A 19,203-nucleotide genomic window follows, 5' to 3' on the forward strand; every position below is an offset into this window, starting at 1 on the left:
TTCTCCTTGTCCAATATATAATCTGGTTTGACTTGGCAAGCGTTCGAAACAGGGCCGCTGAGTCTTTCCGTGCGGTCACTGTCTGTGCTCGACATCACCCTGATATCATCTCTGAAATGTACAGTAGCGACGACCTAGAGCCTCCATCTCCGTTCTCTCGTAGGTCACGTCAGAGACGAGTCTGCTTAATGTTTATCATGCTTAATGTGTATCATCTCATTTAAAAGCCTGTCTGTTGCTACTTATACAGCTTTGAAATATGCAAAAAAAAAAGCAGGGATCCCAAGGATGAAAAGGTGTGCGTATGTGAAAGCAGATGATCCATTTAACCAGAACTGAATCATCATAGAGCATTTGATTTTGTCAATGTTTGACTACAACTATGAAACTGGTTGAAGGTCACAGCAGCAGCAGTGATCTTCTGCCTGTAGAGGCTGCAGGATCTCCTTTAAAAAACTTGTGTAAAAAACAAAAAAGTGTGTGTGCTTTCTACTTTCATGCTGCTTCTCTGTTTGCTCTTCTTTTACAATTTTGCACTGAGAGATACACACAAGAATTCCAGTGAACCTGTGCTGCCCTGGATCTTTGCAAATGGCAAAAAATAAAAATCGAATTTAATTAAATCAAATCAAATCACTGCAGCCATGTAATATTTCTCCAGCTCCAAAAACGACTCAGCGCTGAAGCACTAGCACAAGAGTTGAAGCCACATTTGGTTTGGACTTGAGCCTCGGTGTCTGGTAGGAATATTCATGCTAGTATAACTGAAGGGCCCAAGCTCAGCTGCCTGGCTTGAAGCTGGTGCCATCACAATAACATGAGCTGGAATGTAGTCTCTGCACTGTAAGAGCTCAGAAGTATAATGCAGTCACAAATTTATGTTTCAAGATCATCCTGAGCAAATTGAGGATCTGGCAAGAGATCTTCTGTTGGAGTACTCTTGATAAATCTCTTCAGTTTACAGCAAGACTGTTACTTTTGCTGAAATGCAACCGCAAGTGGCGGGTTGAGGAAAAATGGTCAGCGCTAAAACACAGTGTGATGGCATAAGTAGAGTAAAGTCCTAAAGTCAGTGAACTGACTGGGTAATGTCATGTAATCTCAGCCTCACTGCAATTAGATTAAAAGGCTTCATTAATCCCCAGTGGGGAAACTCATTTGCCACCAAATCAACTCAGACAAACAAACTCAACAAACAATAAAGACGCCGCACTCATGCACAACAAATGAATAGCAGTGTGAAGAGCCATTTGTTGCATGATTAACATCTGAATTGTTCTGTGGATGCAAATGTGATTATGGCTGTATTAGTGCAGCCATAATCACGTCGTCAAAATCACACTGATGATCATTAATCAAAAGGCAGCATAAGAACACATAAAAACATGAGTCACAGATGCACAGGTGGCAAAGTCACGTGTCTCAGGACCGTTAGCAAGCAATGTAAAGCAGACATGTTGTGCTCATTCTCTTCTTCACAAAGTAACACCATCTGAGGTCAGTTTGACATTTTGCAAACACAGGAAGTTACTATCCTATCCACAAAATATTCTGAATACATCAGATCCCACATCTTGCAGTTTTTATACTTCTGCTTCTGTATGAATTAAACAAACCGGGTCTCAGAGGTGAATTTTTGACAGAGCCATGTTGGGCGTTTCCCCCTGCTTTCAGTCCTTATGCTCAATTGAGCGAACCTTTCTCTCCTCGCTTTACCTTCCTGTTCAACATACAGACACTCATCTAACCTGCTGAAGCTCCTGAGGAAGTGAATCATCTCACGGCTATGTCAAAGCCCTTCTCAGGTTGAGGTTCAGAAAAATCATTTCCTTTCCCATGATTTAACAAGCATCACTTGTACAATAAAATCATCTCTCTATTCATGGATTACTGCTCTCTTTCATATTCTCTCTGTACATCCAATGATCCCTTTTTTCAATCCCCTCCGTTAGTGAACTTTCCAAAAGACGCTCCAGGAAGATACTTTTTGACCCCAAGCATCACTGCAGTTGGATTGCAGCTTTTGCTTTGCTGACATCTTTCACACAGACCTAAAAAGAAACATGGCCCCCTTGAGTAATATTTTTTTTCCCTGTTGCTTCCTTCTTTAAAAATGTATCATTATTTATCATTATAGGTCTGTCATTGTACTCCAGATGACTGCTGAATGACACCAGGGCATGACTGGACTTTGAATTCAATCAGCTGCAAATGGCTGCCTATTGCTTAGAAAACACTTTGAATGAATTAGTACATAAATGGGACTATCATGGAGCCAATAAGCATTCAACATAAGTGTAGCTAGGTGCCTTCACCAAACATGTTTTAATTCTCATCACAGACTGCAGAGAAAGGACGGACATGGAGGTTATAATTATTCCATCCACCATGCCTTTCACATCTTTTGACGAGAAAAGCTCTTGAAATTCACTGCCAAGGGTGATCCCCTGTTGTCTGTTTGTTGACTTGAACTGAGGGTTGTGATGGGACTAGAATAACAGTCCCACAAAGATACACAGCTTGTGTGAATGAACCTTTCCCCCTTATATTGGACATCAAGTGCAGCAACAGCAGAGATAACTAAGGGGCTTGACCTGCGCTGGTTAGGGATTAGACGAGCGGAATATCAAAACAATTAGGTGGATTGATGGTACAACAAAAACAACAATCTTCTGGGAAATGGCAGGTGAACTGTTTCTGCTGATTTATGTGGCATTGTATGTCCAGATGTTTGGTGCAGAGTTGACATTTGACTTTGACTTGTTTTTTTCTATTGCAGCTCTTTGGGAATCCAGAAACTGCAGCCAGGAGATCAAAATGGAAAAAAAATTACATTTGCTATTCCAGGGATTTACCTCATGACCTCCTCCTCCTCCCTTCTCTGTGCATTTAAATCTGATAATAATATCACAGTCAAATGTCATATTTTTGATGGAATTTTTCCTCCACTGCCTTCTTATCTCGGTTTTTTTGTACTGCTACTTTCTTATGGCAGCTGTTATGCAACTGATAAAAACATAGAGAATGATAAGAAAAGAAAAGAAAAATACATGATTAGAAAATGAGAGATTACAAGAGAAGATTACTGAGAAGTTTTAATATTTACTTTGTGTTCCCTCTACTTTTGGTTGATAAGCACGCTTGTTAATTGAGTAATGTGTTTGGGTTTTTATCCCCCTGCGTGGGATCAATGAAGGTGACGGCAGAGAATGTGATGTAAACTCTGAAGAGTGTTTTGTTCTGATTCTGATTCAAACCAACTTGACTGATGAAAAACATTCATACACGTCTTTCTGAACTGACACCAAGACAGGGATTACATAACTAGAAAAACTTCCATTCCATCACACTTCCTGCCGGATGTTTCTGAATACAGTGTCATTAATGTTTAGAAAAATGTGGATAGGTTTGAGCACAAGTGCCTTGTAAAATTGTGCTACAAATGTAGCCAGTGGTACACAATCACTTTGGATTGTGTCTCCTTAAACCTGCAATAACAAGCTGTGAACACAACACTGACATATTATCACCTTCGAAATTGAAATGATGCAAAGCAACATTAGCATTATCATTTATCTGGAGTCACCTGATATATGTAAGTCACTTTGTGTAACCTGCCTACCTGTGTGTCTTGTGTTTGGGTCCCTTTTTCTTCTAAGTGTGACAACTATAGCAGCAAATGAAGCCATGTCTACTTGTGACCCCAGGTGGCTGTAGCTCAGGAGTTAGAGCGGGTCATCCAATAATTGGCTCCTCTGGCTGCATGTCAAAGCATCCTCGAGCAACATACTGCAGCCTCTGCTGTCAGTGTATGAATGTGTGTGTGTGAATAGGTGAATGTGACAAGTGTTGTAAAGCTCTTTGAGTGGCCAGTAGACTGGAAAAGCACTATAGAAATACAAGACCATTTCCCACCCCTCATCAGAAGTAAATGTACACTACCAGGCTGCCAAGCCAGTGATCAGGGTTCAAGACTCAACATTTGTCACGTTTGACCAAAACAGTTATTTTAAGTCAAAACATGATCTAATCCTAAACCTAACCAAGCACAGCAATGGGACAGGATAAATATTGTATATAATATGTTTGTTTTCCCGTGTTTCACAGTTATATCTTCTTATTTTGAAGAAGATAGTTACGTAAAATATCTGTACTTTTTTGTTTATACTCAGATCTCTGCCCTGATCTCTGATATCTGAGTCAAAGTGGGATTACACTATGTCACCTGCCATGTGAAGCAGCCTCGATCGTGAGGTTTCCAGCACACGTACAGCAGATCTGCCAGAAGATTTTTGGACCATATGGGGCTTATAGTCCTTCCTGCTGCACCTACGCTGAGCAAGAGCTTTACAGTAATCCTTCGTCCAGATGAAAAAAATAAGGCCAAGGCTCCTTGGCGAGGGGTCATCCATGACTTCCATGTCATGTTGTTGCGACACTGTAGCCTTTGGTTTCAGCAGCTCATTACAGCCCACATCAATGTTCGGCTTCATGGCAGTTTCACTATTTGATGTTCAAGGTTTGTTTATAGTCTCTAGATGTCAGGCTCACATAGAGTCGATATGGAGAAGAAAGTTTTAGACAAAAAGCTCACAACAGCTCTGATAGGTAGTAGTGACTACTGAAAGCATACTGTATATTATGGATGCAGGAGATTTCCTTGAGCCACAACATGGAATGAATAAAACATGACATACATATATTGTTGACACATCCTTCCGTCTACTATAAGGAACTCCTTCAATGCTTTTTTCAAATCAATCCCTTTTCAGTTCAGGAGAAGTGTTAATAGACCTGGCACTTCAGTCCCATCATTTAGTTCAGTTCTCAATGACACTGCTGAGAAGAGCATCGACTGTCACTGCAAGAGTCGATAGTTAATATCAGTGAAAAACTACAACCAGTTCAAATGAAGGTCAGGGCTGCCACAGATTGTATGTGTTATTTGTTGTGTATTGATCCAGTCTTGTGGAGATGTGGGGAGCCAGGGCGTGGTCAAGATGAAGCCTAGAAAAGCTCTTTCCTCACTGTGTAATAAAAAATACACAGCAAAAAAAACCACACATCATCATCTGAGGAATTAATAAACGAGTTATTTCACGATTTCATGATTTCTCAGATGAGTTTCGTGCTCCTAGTTAGGGTTAATGTTGTTGAATGGCCGTTAGGGGAAATCCTCACTGCCCTGCTGTACACCGCTGTGTGTTTATCTGCCACTCTGTATGCCGAGATTAAGAAAACCAATTCACTATAAACCTCTTGCTGATCTAACTCTGCTGCCTGACCTGCCGAGCTTACCAATAACATGGAACAGACATCACTATCAGATGCTAGCTTTCTGTTTCCCTGACAACTGACGTCACCCCGTTCTCTGGCTGCACCATAATTCATTGTTCTGTTTTCCACATGTTGTCATGCCAATGTTCTCCATCAGCGGGCAACAAGAAAAGAAAAAATAAATAAAAGGTTGATCCCTCCAGATTTTCACTATCCATCCATCTTTTCAGTTGCTAATCAATCCCGAAGCAACGAAACGCTAACAATCGGTCAAATTCCCTACATTTATACAACATGCAACCTGAAACACAGCAGCATGATGATGTCAGAGGAAAATGGCTGCTGTGTGAATATGGTCCATGGTGGTCCCAAGGAGGGGGAGAGTCAGCGCCTTTCTAGCAGTCCACCTCAGCTGAACTTGGAGGCATTAATTAGCTGTCATGCTTTCCTTTTAACAAGATCTTACCATGAAATGTTGCTCTTTTATGTTGTGTACTTGATTGCAATATTGACTATTGCAGTCAATAAATGTGCACTGACTGCCACATGACATTGTTCCTGAGTACTTGATAAAATATCTTCATATAATTTAAATTGAACTCAGGTCATCTCGCAGAGCAACCAGCAAAACAAATTAGGACACATTATGCTGAGACGCACACAGGGAGCCTGACAAATAATCACCACAGTGTGACTTGATGAGCACATGGTTTGTGCCCAATCTCACTGAGTCACCGTGACATCCAGTGACAATTGTACAAGGACTTCAAATTAAAGCTATAATCAGAGTCCTTTATCTCCGGCTGCATCTCTGTTTTCTTCATAGAAAGAGAGATGTTCACTGGGAATTATTGTAGTCAAGTCAAATCTCACTATGAAAGGCAAATATCCATCCACACACACTAAAAAAACATGATTAACACATCTTCTTTCATCTCAATCTAAAATCCAAAAACAGTGGGGATGATATGAAAATCACAACAGATTTGCCCGATTAAAATGGGAAATAATGGTGCTTAAACACGAACAACACTGACTTGTACATGCTTACATACATGTTTGAGATGCACAAATAATTTTTTTTTCTTATCTCCAGGAGATGTTGTGCACCTCACTCAACAATGTCAATCACATATTTGATTCACAGTCTGTGTCTATGAATGTGAAAGCTGAACATAACGAAGGATACCAATGGATGAGGAATTACCATTCGTTTTCCAAAGGAAAACACGGTAGCTCCCAGACTATGTGACTCCCAACACAACCTGCAGGGACACACCCACTCACATCTGTCTTGCAGTGCTCATCCTCCATGCCAATTATTTCTTCTTCACTGCTTGAGGAAAAGACTGATTGAGAACAAATGGTCAAATACAGAGTGGGATATAGTCCTGGAAATAGGCGTTCGCATCACAGCATTGGTAGCCATCATAAGCAAGAATGACTTATTTACACCTCGCTGCAAGATTTCACATGATAGCAGATGCAACTATCAGCACTCTGAATACGGTGTGGATCAGCCATATGTTTGTGCTGTATATCATTAAACTGCTCTTCACCTTTGACCTTCTGATCAGCAAAGCATGGGTTAATAAGCGCTTTCAAGAGCTTTATCAAAATGTTCATGCTGTATTCAACTACGCACCACAAAAAACACCTCAATAAACATGTATATAAGTTCAAAATCTAGCTTCACGCTTGATTTTAATTACAAAACCCAGACATAAAAGACAAATGGAACATAAGGAGGCAGTAAGTGGAGTGGCCATTGATTCTGCATGACGCGTTCATGGGATAATCTGGTTTCCGCTTTGGCTGGTGCGCAGATGGCGCTGGGAGGGAAAAAATGGGGACAGACAGGCTATAGGGCTAGGCCGGATATTCACCCCTTGATAAGCCCTACTGTACCATGCACCGTGTCAACCAGCCGGTCTGTGCATCTCAATCTAGAAATCATCAGAGGGCACAGAGGAGAGAGACAAATAGAGAGAGAGAAAGGCAGAGACTGTGTTTGTGTCTGTGGCTGGATTGGCGTGTGTGTCTGCAGAGGGTGGCAAAGATATGCAGATACGAAGCAAATCATCTCAGAGTAGATGGGAATGGATGGATAGTGATTAGTCCAAACACAACAGCTGTGAGGTAACAAGCCATGCCTTCCGCCTTCATTATCCATTATTGCCTCCAACCAGTTGCGGGCAGGCATAGGGAACATTATGTGAGTGAGAGACTCAACAGGAGCTCCAGCAGCCCGAGCTCCATGCTCAGAATGTTGAATGTTTGCCCTGATTGCTTTTAGGTTCCCGTGTGCTGAAGTGATGCGTAGAACTTGGCTGAGTCTGGCCTCCTGCCTGTATGCACTGTTTCAGATTAGTTGTAATTAACGTCTCTCACGTGCCTCACGTTTTAGGAAGCCTGCCCTGAAGTGATCTCCTGCTCTGAATCTGTCAAACTGGGGGAGGGGACCATCAGCATACACAAATGGACAGCACACACTCTTGCTCCCATTCTCCTTGTGTTTTAACAACATCGATAAAGGCAGAAAGAGAAAAATTGAAGAGACGGACACAGATGCACAGAGAGATAGAGACAGGGAGAGATAGACAGACAGACAGACAGAAAGAGACAGAGTGAGGAAGGGAGGATTAACTTCTCATCCAGTCTTTGCTGTTGCATAGATTGTAAGTAGCTTATTGCACAAAGCGCCCTGCATGTAACCGGTGCTGGCATGATTTGTTTTGGGAGTTTTTTTTGTGTGTGTATTGGACATCACTGACCTCATGCAGGCAACTAAGAGCTTTGCGCCCAAAATAGTCAAACTGGAGAGCGCTGGCAGGCTGAGCGCTTCTAAGAATGCATCCAGAGCTAGCAAAGGGCAACAGGTCGACTTCCATACAAACGTTACCCTTTAATCCTTGATGTTGAAGACGCCAATTGGGTGCAATAAAAATCTCATTTCCATTGTAGTTTTCATTTTATGCATAAACAAGTTACTGAGACTGAACGGGGAAAACATGATGATGTGGGAGATTTATTGTATCCAAGCATTTTTAATTGTGATTGAAGTCATTTTGCTGCCGATGTTTCATGTTCTTTTGTCTGGAAACCAGCTCCCAAAAACTCTTGTGCTCTGCTTCAAACCTCCTCTGTTTGCCACTGTCTTTCATTAAATAACATTTGGCAGTATTTATTCATATCTTTCCCTGCAGTGAGGCTGTACGATAAATCCCATTGTCCTGTTTAATCCATTCTGTTGTTTAGCTTATTTATTTCTTCTATTATCTATTACGCTTTTTAAATTCTAATGTAATTTTCTTTTGATTCTTTCATATCTTGCCTTAATACCTTTCATGTCTTATGTAATCACCTTAATTGCGGTAATTTGAATTAGCTTGCTGTTGACAGGCACTTTACAAATTAACATGCCTTGCCTTGTCTTTTGATGAAACACTTCCCAAGACGTATTTCCAATTAGTTAGTTCCAGATGTTTTAGTTAATTAATATTGGGGTATGTCTATGTACATAGCAACACCCTTGACCCGAAGCAAGGCACGTCTTGTGTCTAATTTTCTTTATTTGCGAGTTACTCACAGTGGACCAACAAACAGGTGGTCACTAAAGAAAGCTGATGGCTCAGAGGTTAGGCCGGAGTTATACACAAAATGAAAAAAGGAAATGCAAAGTGAAAAATGTAGCAACAAAATCACCCACAGGTGTGAGATACTTGGCTAATTTTTAAAAAAAGTATTTAGGCATCCAGGGCAGGTTGTTGCTTTAAGTCAGTGTACATTATCAGTGGAAAACACCTGGTTGTCTCTGAAGCAATAATAATAATAAAAAAAACACTTTGCCGCTCTGGAGTACATAAACTGAGGGATTTTTTTTCCTGAAAGGAAATGGAAATGTCTTATTATGAAACCTGCCCTTATGTACGGTGGCCCCGAGGGTCAAAACAAAAAAACATCTCACAAAACACAACATTGCTGACTGCCATCTACTGCAGGTAATACACTGACTATCAAGTTCCTCACACAACCCCACTTCAAAAACTATCCATTTTAAATGTCCTGTGTTCTGACCCAGCTTTTTTGAAATGTCACTGTGTTATGTGAAAGGCTGTATCTTGTGAAATGTTAATTACATAACATATATAAGGTAAAAGTTCACAGTAAGCTCTCAACACCTGATTCTGATCTTAATATTCTCAAAAGAACATTCAAGTAGCTCCTAGGCTGGTCAAATTTTATGTTTCATCTAATTCAGAGAACGAGGTGAGGAATGTGGGGTCACCCTGACTTCTCAGATGGAGCATTAAAAGTGACATTAACAACAGTCAGAAGGAGCAGTGTGCTATCTGCAAAATGCTTCCTCGGCATTTGACATAACACCTCAGAAGAGTGTGACTGCAGATATCTTCTCTCTACAGTTCAATTCAATTAAGTTTACTTTGGCTCAATTTACTTCGTTCAGCTTACACAAAGCAATTTGTCGTTGTTGTGATGCAACATGTGACGGTCAATGTCAAAAGCAGGTGTAATATTTTTGTGTTTTAAGTTAAGTTTTTTCAGCAGCAACTAACATCCAAATAATTATGCAACTCTTTCGTCGTGATTGGCATTTGGCCCCCACAGCATTCAAGTGTTTGTGTTTGTGGAGCTGTGCTGCTCTTACCTGGATACAACGAGGGGCAAGATTAACATTTTCAACATCCTCATCAGCAGCTCTCCAGGGAACTGGAAGTACTTCACCTCCTGTGAGTGGCAGAGAAAAACACATAAAAACATGTTCAAAACACCAAGTTAGTCATTACGAGAAAAATATGCTACGCAAGTATTAGCTCTCGATGGTGACCTGCAGTACTCCTGTTTGTATAAGTGTCATCTGTGGTGCAGTCTGCTAATTGCTGAGGAGTGTTTTCAGTGCACTAACAAGGCATCAACCATATTATTAGATAAATTGGGAAAAAATTAGTTTGTACAGTTTTCAATATCTATTTGCATGATTGTATTTCTTTAGAGGACCAAAACAGTGGAGGTCCAAGGGATCAGTCCTTGACGCTCATGTGTTTACCTTTTATTATTAAACCTTATATAGCATAATTATATTTGTCATGCAGTACTGGATGACCCTTATCTCATTGAGTCAGTAATTGAATGCACTGGGAACATACAGTACTGTACAGTACACAAGAGTTGATGGTATTGATGCTAATATGAAGAGGCAAAGGAAAATAGCTACCCTGACTCTGAGTTGTTCTCCTTAATATTCTCCTTATTGTTATTTCTCCAATGTAGAGCAGAAATGGCCTTGATACAAAAAACAGGTTGGACGTACTGAAAAGCTCTTAGCCAAACAGAACTCTTAAGGTTGTCTGGCGCTGGTTCCTGCTTTCAAGTCGAAATGTCGAAATGCATTTACCCTTCTCTTTCCTTTCAATAATGCCTGTTACCCTCAGTAACTGAACAAATATGTACCTTTTGTGTCCCTGTGTAGATGGCTGAGAGAAGGGTCTCTATGTAGGCAAGATGTTTTTAGTTACAAATGATGTTGATGTACTGGACGGAGATGGAAAAAAAACTTCCAAGTAAAATAGCTGCCCTCTACACATTTAGTAATGCCAAAATAAAGAGTTTTAAAACAAGACTGCAGTTGACACTCATTGCTCTGTAAGGCTGAATGCTAACATTAGTGTGCCAACATGCTCACAATCAAAGCTAACATGCTAATGTTTAACAGGTGGGTTCACCATGTTCACTGTCTTAGTTTAATGTTAGCATGCTAATTTTAGATATTTGCAAATCATCGTCCAGATTTCACGGTACCTCATCCAACAATTGATGAAGATTCTCATACCAAAGACCAGGCGACCATCTGAAATTCCTCTTACAACCATATTGCTGGTATAACTTAAAGAGATTGAAATAACATGGAATTGAATATCCTATTGCTAATTGTTTGCTGTATTTAGGCCAATTCGATGGTTGCTAAAGACAGCAGCGCTGGTGGTATCAGGGCGATTGAAGTCAGGATTTTGTATGTCATACCAAAAAATGTAATAAAATGATGCTCGAAGTTTGTGAAAGAAAACAAACACTGTGGTAAATGTGTTTTCATACCTAACTAGCATGAATGGAAATTATGTTTTTCCTATTTTTGTCATTTTCATCTTGCATGTGCTATGCTATGCTGCATTAGCTGTCTTTGCCTTAGTTTAGGCCAAGGCCAATAACAGACTGACAGATATAAAAAGAAAGTGACCTTCATTAAGGAAGTCTATACTTAACTAAGAAATGGAGCCACTATCTGCTGTGATGCTCTTTAAGTGGACACATTGTCAAACATTATTGAACTACTAATTTCCTGTCGTTAAAAATAAGTCTTCACAAAAAGCCCTTCTTTTAGATACACAGCTAAATGTGTTGGCCAGAAACCGAAGGCTTGTTCGTTCATCTTACTAAATGATCCATGAGTCGTCATCTGTATTCATGCCTGAGGTGTCACACCACAGAGGCTACTGCATTGATTCACAGTGTGTCAGGTTGTCCTTTATCACATGTAATCAACATGCAGTTCTGTCACACACTTTCATTATTGATTCATGATCCCTCAGGTTGTGCAATTCCTGTGGTGTCAGTTATTAGTATCGATGTCCTGCTTGTATGTGAAAGTATACAAACATGAAACAGAAACTGGTGAAGTTACACCTCCTACAGTCTTACAACAATCAATCAATGATGTTCTTCACAGAGTGTGGTAGGGATGATGCATTTATAGGCCAACCAGGACGTTAGCATTGCCCTGGTGCCCTTGACAAAAAGCCTGTGGGATGTTTCCACTGGATCTTTAGATTATTACAGAAAATGAGCTCTGTGGCAAACAAAAGTTTGTAATACGTTTTGTTCAGGAAGGCAACCTTCCTAATGCAATCGGCACAAGTAAAAAGCTGGTGTAAGGTTATACTTACACCATGGTCAGCCGACATTAACTACACCACCATTAAACTTCCAACTACATTATAGCCTAATATATACACTTTAATATGAAATGCTCAATCTACAAGTTATAAAGTTAGAGTTAAAATGTTGTCTCAATCAGCCACTTGCTAGCAACCGCCTATTTTAAGACTCATAAAAGCTTCAAAATTGATGAGTGGGGTGAAATCGCTCAAGCTTTTGGTAACCACAGACCTTACTGCGTGCATCTAACCAAAAATCCATTAAAAAAAAAAAAAAAGAAAATAAAACCTGTACCTTTGATACAAGGTAACTGGAAGTGCAAAAAGGCTGACTCATTTCTTTTCATTAGGACTCATTCCTGCAGCACTCTACTGAATTTTTTCAATAATATTTTAAATGAACATATGAATTTCAGGGCCATTACTTAGAACTCATACGTACTTTCACTAACTATTATATGGTGATATAGCTCTGACCAGGAAGTACCTGATGACCCTTCCAATATATCACACCACCACATTTACATAATCATTCATAGTGTCCATTTGTGTTCTCATGGGTCTAAAGCTGCTGTAAGTGATATGTTTTAAATAAAATAAGTGTTAAATAGGTCTATATTTCAACAGCAATCACTGTGTTGTGTTATAGTTTGGTTGCAGTAAAATAAATGTTCTAGTGTCCCTGCCTACATTATCCAATCAGGACAGAGAACTCCATAAAGTGGCGGTCCTGTCTGCTCGTGAACCAGCATAGTGCAGGATCCTGTACGTTCATGTGGGGGTGTATAGAGGAGTGAGGGGGTTGCTGACTGCAAAAAGTGCAGGAAGTTAGCTAAAACGATGATAACGCTTACAGCAGATTCATTTATTTATTTTAAGCAGCCAACATACATTTGTTGGATATCGGAGGTTCCAGACCCTCCTGCAATTATATTGCCATGTCACGCTAGAAAGGCAAGCAGCTGGAAGCAGCTAATGAATTCTTGAGCTGTTAGCCTCAAGCAGAACTTTTTTCTCCCAGATTCATTTTTAAACTTGCAGGCTTCAGCCCCGACAGACGCTGACTCCAGTGACAATACCTCAGATATCCCACAGTTTCCTCTAGAGCTACAAAACACTTCATACACCATGAGACCTGTAAACTATATAAAATTGAGTGTGCAATTACCATAACAGATGGGTTCATGTGTCTGCTCAGCCTCCTCAATTTACATTCAAGCCCTCCCCTCATGCTCTTGTATATGGATAGAAAAGGTCAAAATGACAGTTCTTCATAGGACACCTGGGCCCACCGCTTGGCACAGAACGCAGAGCTCTGAACAAAGAGAGTCACTGGCATGAGAAAATATGTGGCTTCAAGGGAGAGATGACTTAAATCCTGGGTTTGAATTCTCACAACTCGACATTGAAATGGTGCACACCTCACTGAGCTATGTGATTATGCTTTCCGCCAAATAACTATGTGTTAGTCTCTGCTAATGTGTCTGCTGTATTGACAAGCGCACAGATAATTATCACCCAACACCGCAGCTCCTTTTACATGTTTTTTGCTCATCGTTTTGGTATTCAGCCTCAACAATCTGATTTCATCCACACCGTTTCCACCCACAGCAGGCAGCTGTGTAAATGTGAATTAACCTGGCCTGTGCAAACAACAGAGACAAAGTTAGTGACCGGCTGGTGCATGTAGTGGAGCATCTAGCAGTTCAACAGGACTAAAAGCATGAAACATGAAAAAACATATAAATGCTGATATTATGAATAGGCAACTTTGGCACACATTTGCCAAAACAACCTCCTAGGTTTTAACAAAACATTAAGGCCAATGAGTAAATTAATGGAGCTCTAACAAACAAGAAGAAAATGTCTGGGTGCACTGAGCAGACTACCTAATGATGCAGGGCCAACAGCACACCTTGATGATGGAGTTTTTTGTCTAAATTGGATGAGAAACCTAACTTTGAAATGCAGTAAGCATCCAACGTGACACATACGTAACGTAGGAGTAAAGCTATAGAGTTGAATGAGACTTCAATTCTGAATATAAAGAAATAGAAATAAACATGTTATTATATAATTGATGCCGGTACGATATGAGGGTAAACTGCCAGTATAATAGCAAAACAAAGGTGAAGAGATGAAAATGAAAAAGTGAAATTTAAGTACAGCACATCTGTGCAGTGAGATGATGGAGTAGTAAAAGCTTTTTGATTCGGTTTTGGAGTGAGAGAGCTTTTAGCGTGTGAGTGAAGAGTAGAGAAGGGGTTGGAGGTTCAGTTGAATGTTTTGTGTTGCTGTATGTCTGTGAACATAGTATTTAGAGTGTATTTGTATTCATATGTGTGTGTGTGTGTGTGTGTGGGTGTATTGTTTGTGTGCAGAAAGGACAAGCTGTCACTGAGTCCTGGCATCTGCTGAAGCACACTGGCTGTTTCTGTGAGACTTTTGGTACAATCATAGGCACACCAAACACAAACATACACACACGCATGCACAGAAAGTCCATGTGCTGGAATATGTACATGTGATGTGTGCACAAACAGAGAATCATACATGCATGAAGCACATCTTTACGTGCATGCATCCAGCCTTTAATGAAACCCTTGTCTGGCATTTGAGACACCGTGTTGAGCTAACTGTATAAACTGCAGCTGGGTGACAGAGCCGACACTGGATATTGGATATATGGATATAGATTGAGAGGGTTCTATTGGCAGGATTGGAATATAATATTATGTTTTCATTAGTGTATAATCAAGTAAAACTAAAAATTGTTGTGTTTTTGTTACCATAGAATGAGACTTTCATATATACATAAGGATGGAGCCTGGCATGTTTATAAAGAAGCCCAGAACAGACAAATACTGGCTATTTTGCGTTTTTCGCATTTATAGCGGCCACTGGAGGGGTATTCAGTTGGCTGCAATCTGAACCCTCATTGCTAGATGCCACTAAAACCTACACACTGGTCCTTTCAGAAGTATACTCAAACCGTATTTGCCATGTAAAGCATAGAAAGTACCTCAAGGTCAGCATACTTCACGAGTATAAATACAAGCATGCACAACACCATAACACGCATGCACACTAAACCTTTCTCCTAACACCTGACACACAGTCGGCTCTCATCCACCACCAAAGCTGAGCACCGTTTTTCGATGTCGACAGAAACAAAGATGGGGCAGCAGGGTGTTCTTTGTACACTTCATTTATTCTGTTCTCTTTAAGAGATTGAATTCCCATCCATGTGTGACATGTAATTAAACTATTTTTGGGAACCGCTTGTTGTGGACATTCTTCACTGTTTATCGTGAAGATTGATTGTTCACCTCAAGGTCCGGGTGTTGAGCACTGTTGAGATGAACTCCTCAGGCAGCTAATACGCTATTTTCTTTTTTCCTGCTGAGGGAGTAAAGGGTTATCTCACCGTGTTAAAGTCACAGAAATGAAACTTTGTTGATTTTGAATTTTCTCCCTGCTCTGTGCTTTCCTGAGGCCCAAAGAACATTTTTATATTTATACGAGCCTCAAGCTGAGAGAAGTCCTTGAGGTCTTCACAATGTAAAGTCTATGAGCAGAGCAAGAAGTCGAGTCCACTTTTTTGGCAAATGCTCCAGGTGAGCAATTCTCACTGAAGTGAATGTGTGCCATTTTTGCATTCACTATCTATTTATACAGACAGTCAAGTGGCCCAGAGGATTAAGCCTAATGACTCAAAGGAGACATATTATGCTTATTTTCAGGTTCATCATTATATTTTGGGTTACTACCAGAACAGGTTTACATGCTTTAGTGCTCAGAAAACACATCCGTTTTCTCATACTGTCTGCTGCTGGAGCTCTGTATTCCCCCTCTACCTGAAACGCTCTGTTTTAACTCCTGTCTCTTTGAGGCCCCCCCTCTTAAATACCCAGTCTCCTCTGATTGGTTGCTTATGTGTCAAAAGAGCTGCTATGCATAAATGATGCAAACGTGTAACTCTGTGACATACTGTGATGTCACAAAGTCACGGAATTTAAGGCGGGTCAACTTTTTTTGGAATTGTCTTGTGGGCTGCTTGTTTCAGGCTAATATCCTTGGCTTACATCAAAATCCCCTCATCTCATTTCACAGCTGACTCCGTTTAATGCCAGGCTCGTTGGGGTTGTGAGTGTCCCTCAGTGTATCTCCTTCTCATGATTACAGCCACCATGAGCAAACTCCACCATCTGGTGCACGATTCCATTAAATGAAATAGCCAAAAGTACTAGACACACGTTTGCTCGCAACGACGTGTTCAGAAATGTTTAATTTTTGATTCTGTATTCTGCTGCCTGCCAGTGTGTGCACCAATGCCAAACTGTAGGAGGACGGGGAAATATGAACTAACACAAGGTACTTTGCAAGCTCATTGTGATGAAGTCAGCCCAGTGAACCTGAACAGGTGGCAGTTAGAGAAATATATGAGTAAATGCACTTCAAGCAATTATTTCCACTTGGACTCAACTTGGATCTGCACATATCAATGACAGTAATTTACCCAAACGTAGGAGGATAACATTATCTGGCCTTTTGTCCACTGCACTGACGTACTGTGCTGTGAGGTCCATCGACAATTTTCAGGGACTAAAATGTTCCACTTGTATAAGCTTTCGCTTGCTCTCACACACACTGACTGCTTTTAAAGGAGATGTTTGCTCCATATAAAACAGTAGGATCTCAGAGCTGTGCAATTTGCACTCACCAGGAGGGCACACATCTGAAGTTCCTCAGTCTAGAAATCCATTTGACAGCACATGCATGCTTAAATACACATGGTGATGCCTGCACACATCTTACATCTTACATCATACACACAATACACCCACCGCCTCCACCAGGAGAAATGTCATCATCCAATTCCAAATCCATTTTTGTTTTCTGTTCTGTTTCAATCATAGTTTTTCAGCTTTTCAGTCAAAATTACTTGACTACTTGGCTGTCTCAGAAATTCAAGGTTTTAATTTGTAGTATCAATTAATTGATAGTCATTTTCAAACACAAAGTGCTCAGAGAAATAATCACCTCGTCCCCTGCAGAGACCGTATATCTTTGTTCTTCGGCAGCCTCCTAACATACTCTACATTCTCACTGTTTAATTCCATTCCCATTCTGTCTTGTGTGAATTATATAAGTGAAATACAAATGGTATGTTGTTGACTTGATGTCTCTGTGAGTGATTGACAACTAATCTCCCCACCGGCAATCCCTTTCCATGGATGCACTGAGTTCAGCTGAGAGGCTGTGGGCAATCTGAGCAAATGATGAGATACTGTTTCACCTTTTAATAAACCAGAAAAACCCCACGATTCCCTCGCTCTTGGGGTTGTCTTCTGCCTTTGCAATGGGCCCGGAGCAGCAGACAAATTGGCTTTTGGACGAGTCTGAACTTGCAATTCTATGCACGAGCTAACCACTTTCATGTGCTGCTTATTATTATATATCCTTATTATATCATCGAAAACAGCTGACCCCGGAGGCTTCTTAATGTTTTTGATGCTCTGTTGCTATTCTAGATAAGTACCTTTGTACCAGTCACCTATGGGGAAATTCCCTGCCTTGTGCGTCTGTCTCGACCTATATCTCGGTGGAATCAGATGGGAGAAAGGCTGCTTGATTCATGCTCGATCCATTTGGGTCTGAACTTATCATGTCAAGTCTAGGTTAAAGGTTGGAGTTAGGCATGTAGCAGTTCTTCAGGAGTAAAGCCTCCACAGACTGAATGGTAGTCAATACACTACCCTCAGAAAGATAGCAGTACATGTTTGTGTGTGTGTGTGACTGTGAAAATGTAGCACATGGAGTTTAGGTAAGGCGGCAGATGCAGGGAACAGGGAATTAGGTGCAATCTCTTGTATTAGGAGTTGAATCCATTTCAGCATTTAAGGAAGAGACAGGGGGTCACACACGGACACTTGAGAGGTTGAGATAAGGCAGGCTGGCAGGTGGGCAGGTGGGGAGTGTGACGGGGAACCAGGGGGCTCAATCACCACCAGGCATTTTATACAACTGACCTGCTCGGAGAGCTGCTTGCCTCTGAGAAAGAAGCCCAGCAGGCAGCCAATGACCACGGCCAGCACAGACAGGATGAGCAGTCCGTTCTGCTTGCAGACATTCTTCACCCGCCCCCACACTTCATCCAGAGCCACCGCCATCCTCCTCCACCACCTCCTCCTCCTCCTGCTTGTCCTGGTCCTGACTGCAACTTCGCAAACCCCCCTCTGAGGAAAACCACCAGAGCAAGCCCCCCTCTTTTTCTTTTTCTTTTTAGTTTTTTTACAACTTATTCAGCCATATAGACCCAACAGCCGTCACCACACTGGAAGAAACAGCAGAGTGCGTATGCAGCAGGTGGGGCGAGAGACAACGATGCAGACTGATGAAGGAGAAAGTGGGATTCAGAGAGGGAAGACGAGGAAGTTTAAAGATAAAAAAAAAGGTGGGGTTTGGTTAACAGAGGGGAGTGAAAAGTAAAATTGAAGAGGTAGTCGTCCAAAAATAAAGCACTTCAAAGTTTCTGTGTTCCTCCTCCGAGCTGCTTCCTGGGTTATTCCACATGAGACTAAGAGCATCACATAGACTAACTCGCTGTCTCTGTCCATCTGTGTCGGTCTCACTCTGTCAGTCAGTCACCTCCCTCTCTGTCTCTCTGCCAGCTCCCCCCAACACACTCCTCCTGGTGGCCAACAGGGGGCTCTGCGACAGCTGGTGGTATTGTCATCAGGGTTAATACTACGATCCTATTAGGCCGCACTGCACGACTCAGATCTGAGGCTGGATTAGAGAGCTCTCTGAACAATTGGACAGTGGATTGTTCCAGATCACAAAAGGAAAAAAAAGAGAGAAAAAATTGCACAACAAGTGACATGAGGTAAATAACAGAGTAAAACAAAAACAGGGCCTTACAATTCTGGTGGGTTGTTGACCGGTTCTCATGTTTCACAGAGGTACAGTG

General features: G+C 41.1%; 1 protein-coding gene across 2 annotated transcripts in view; it reads right to left on the bottom strand.

The window, feature by feature from the left end:
• The window catches only part of slc1a7a (solute carrier family 1 member 7a), a 35,684-nt gene extending 17,281 nt beyond the window's left edge, over positions 1-18,403 (bottom strand). For both annotated transcript variants that reach the window (XM_073491367.1, XM_073491366.1), the window contains exons 1-2: positions 18,263-18,403; positions 9,947-10,026 (exon numbers count right to left, since the gene is read on the bottom strand). In XM_073491367.1, the coding sequence (XP_073347468.1) occupies positions 9,947-10,026; positions 18,263-18,403 (221 nt within the window). The remainder of the gene's footprint in view (positions 1-9,946; positions 10,027-18,262) is intronic.
• Between the last annotated feature and the right edge of the window lie 800 nt (positions 18,404-19,203).

The sequence above is a fragment of the Pagrus major genome, chromosome 21 (assembly GCF_040436345.1).
Source record: "Pagrus major chromosome 21, Pma_NU_1.0".
NCBI lineage: Eukaryota > Metazoa > Chordata > Actinopteri > Spariformes > Sparidae > Pagrus > Pagrus major.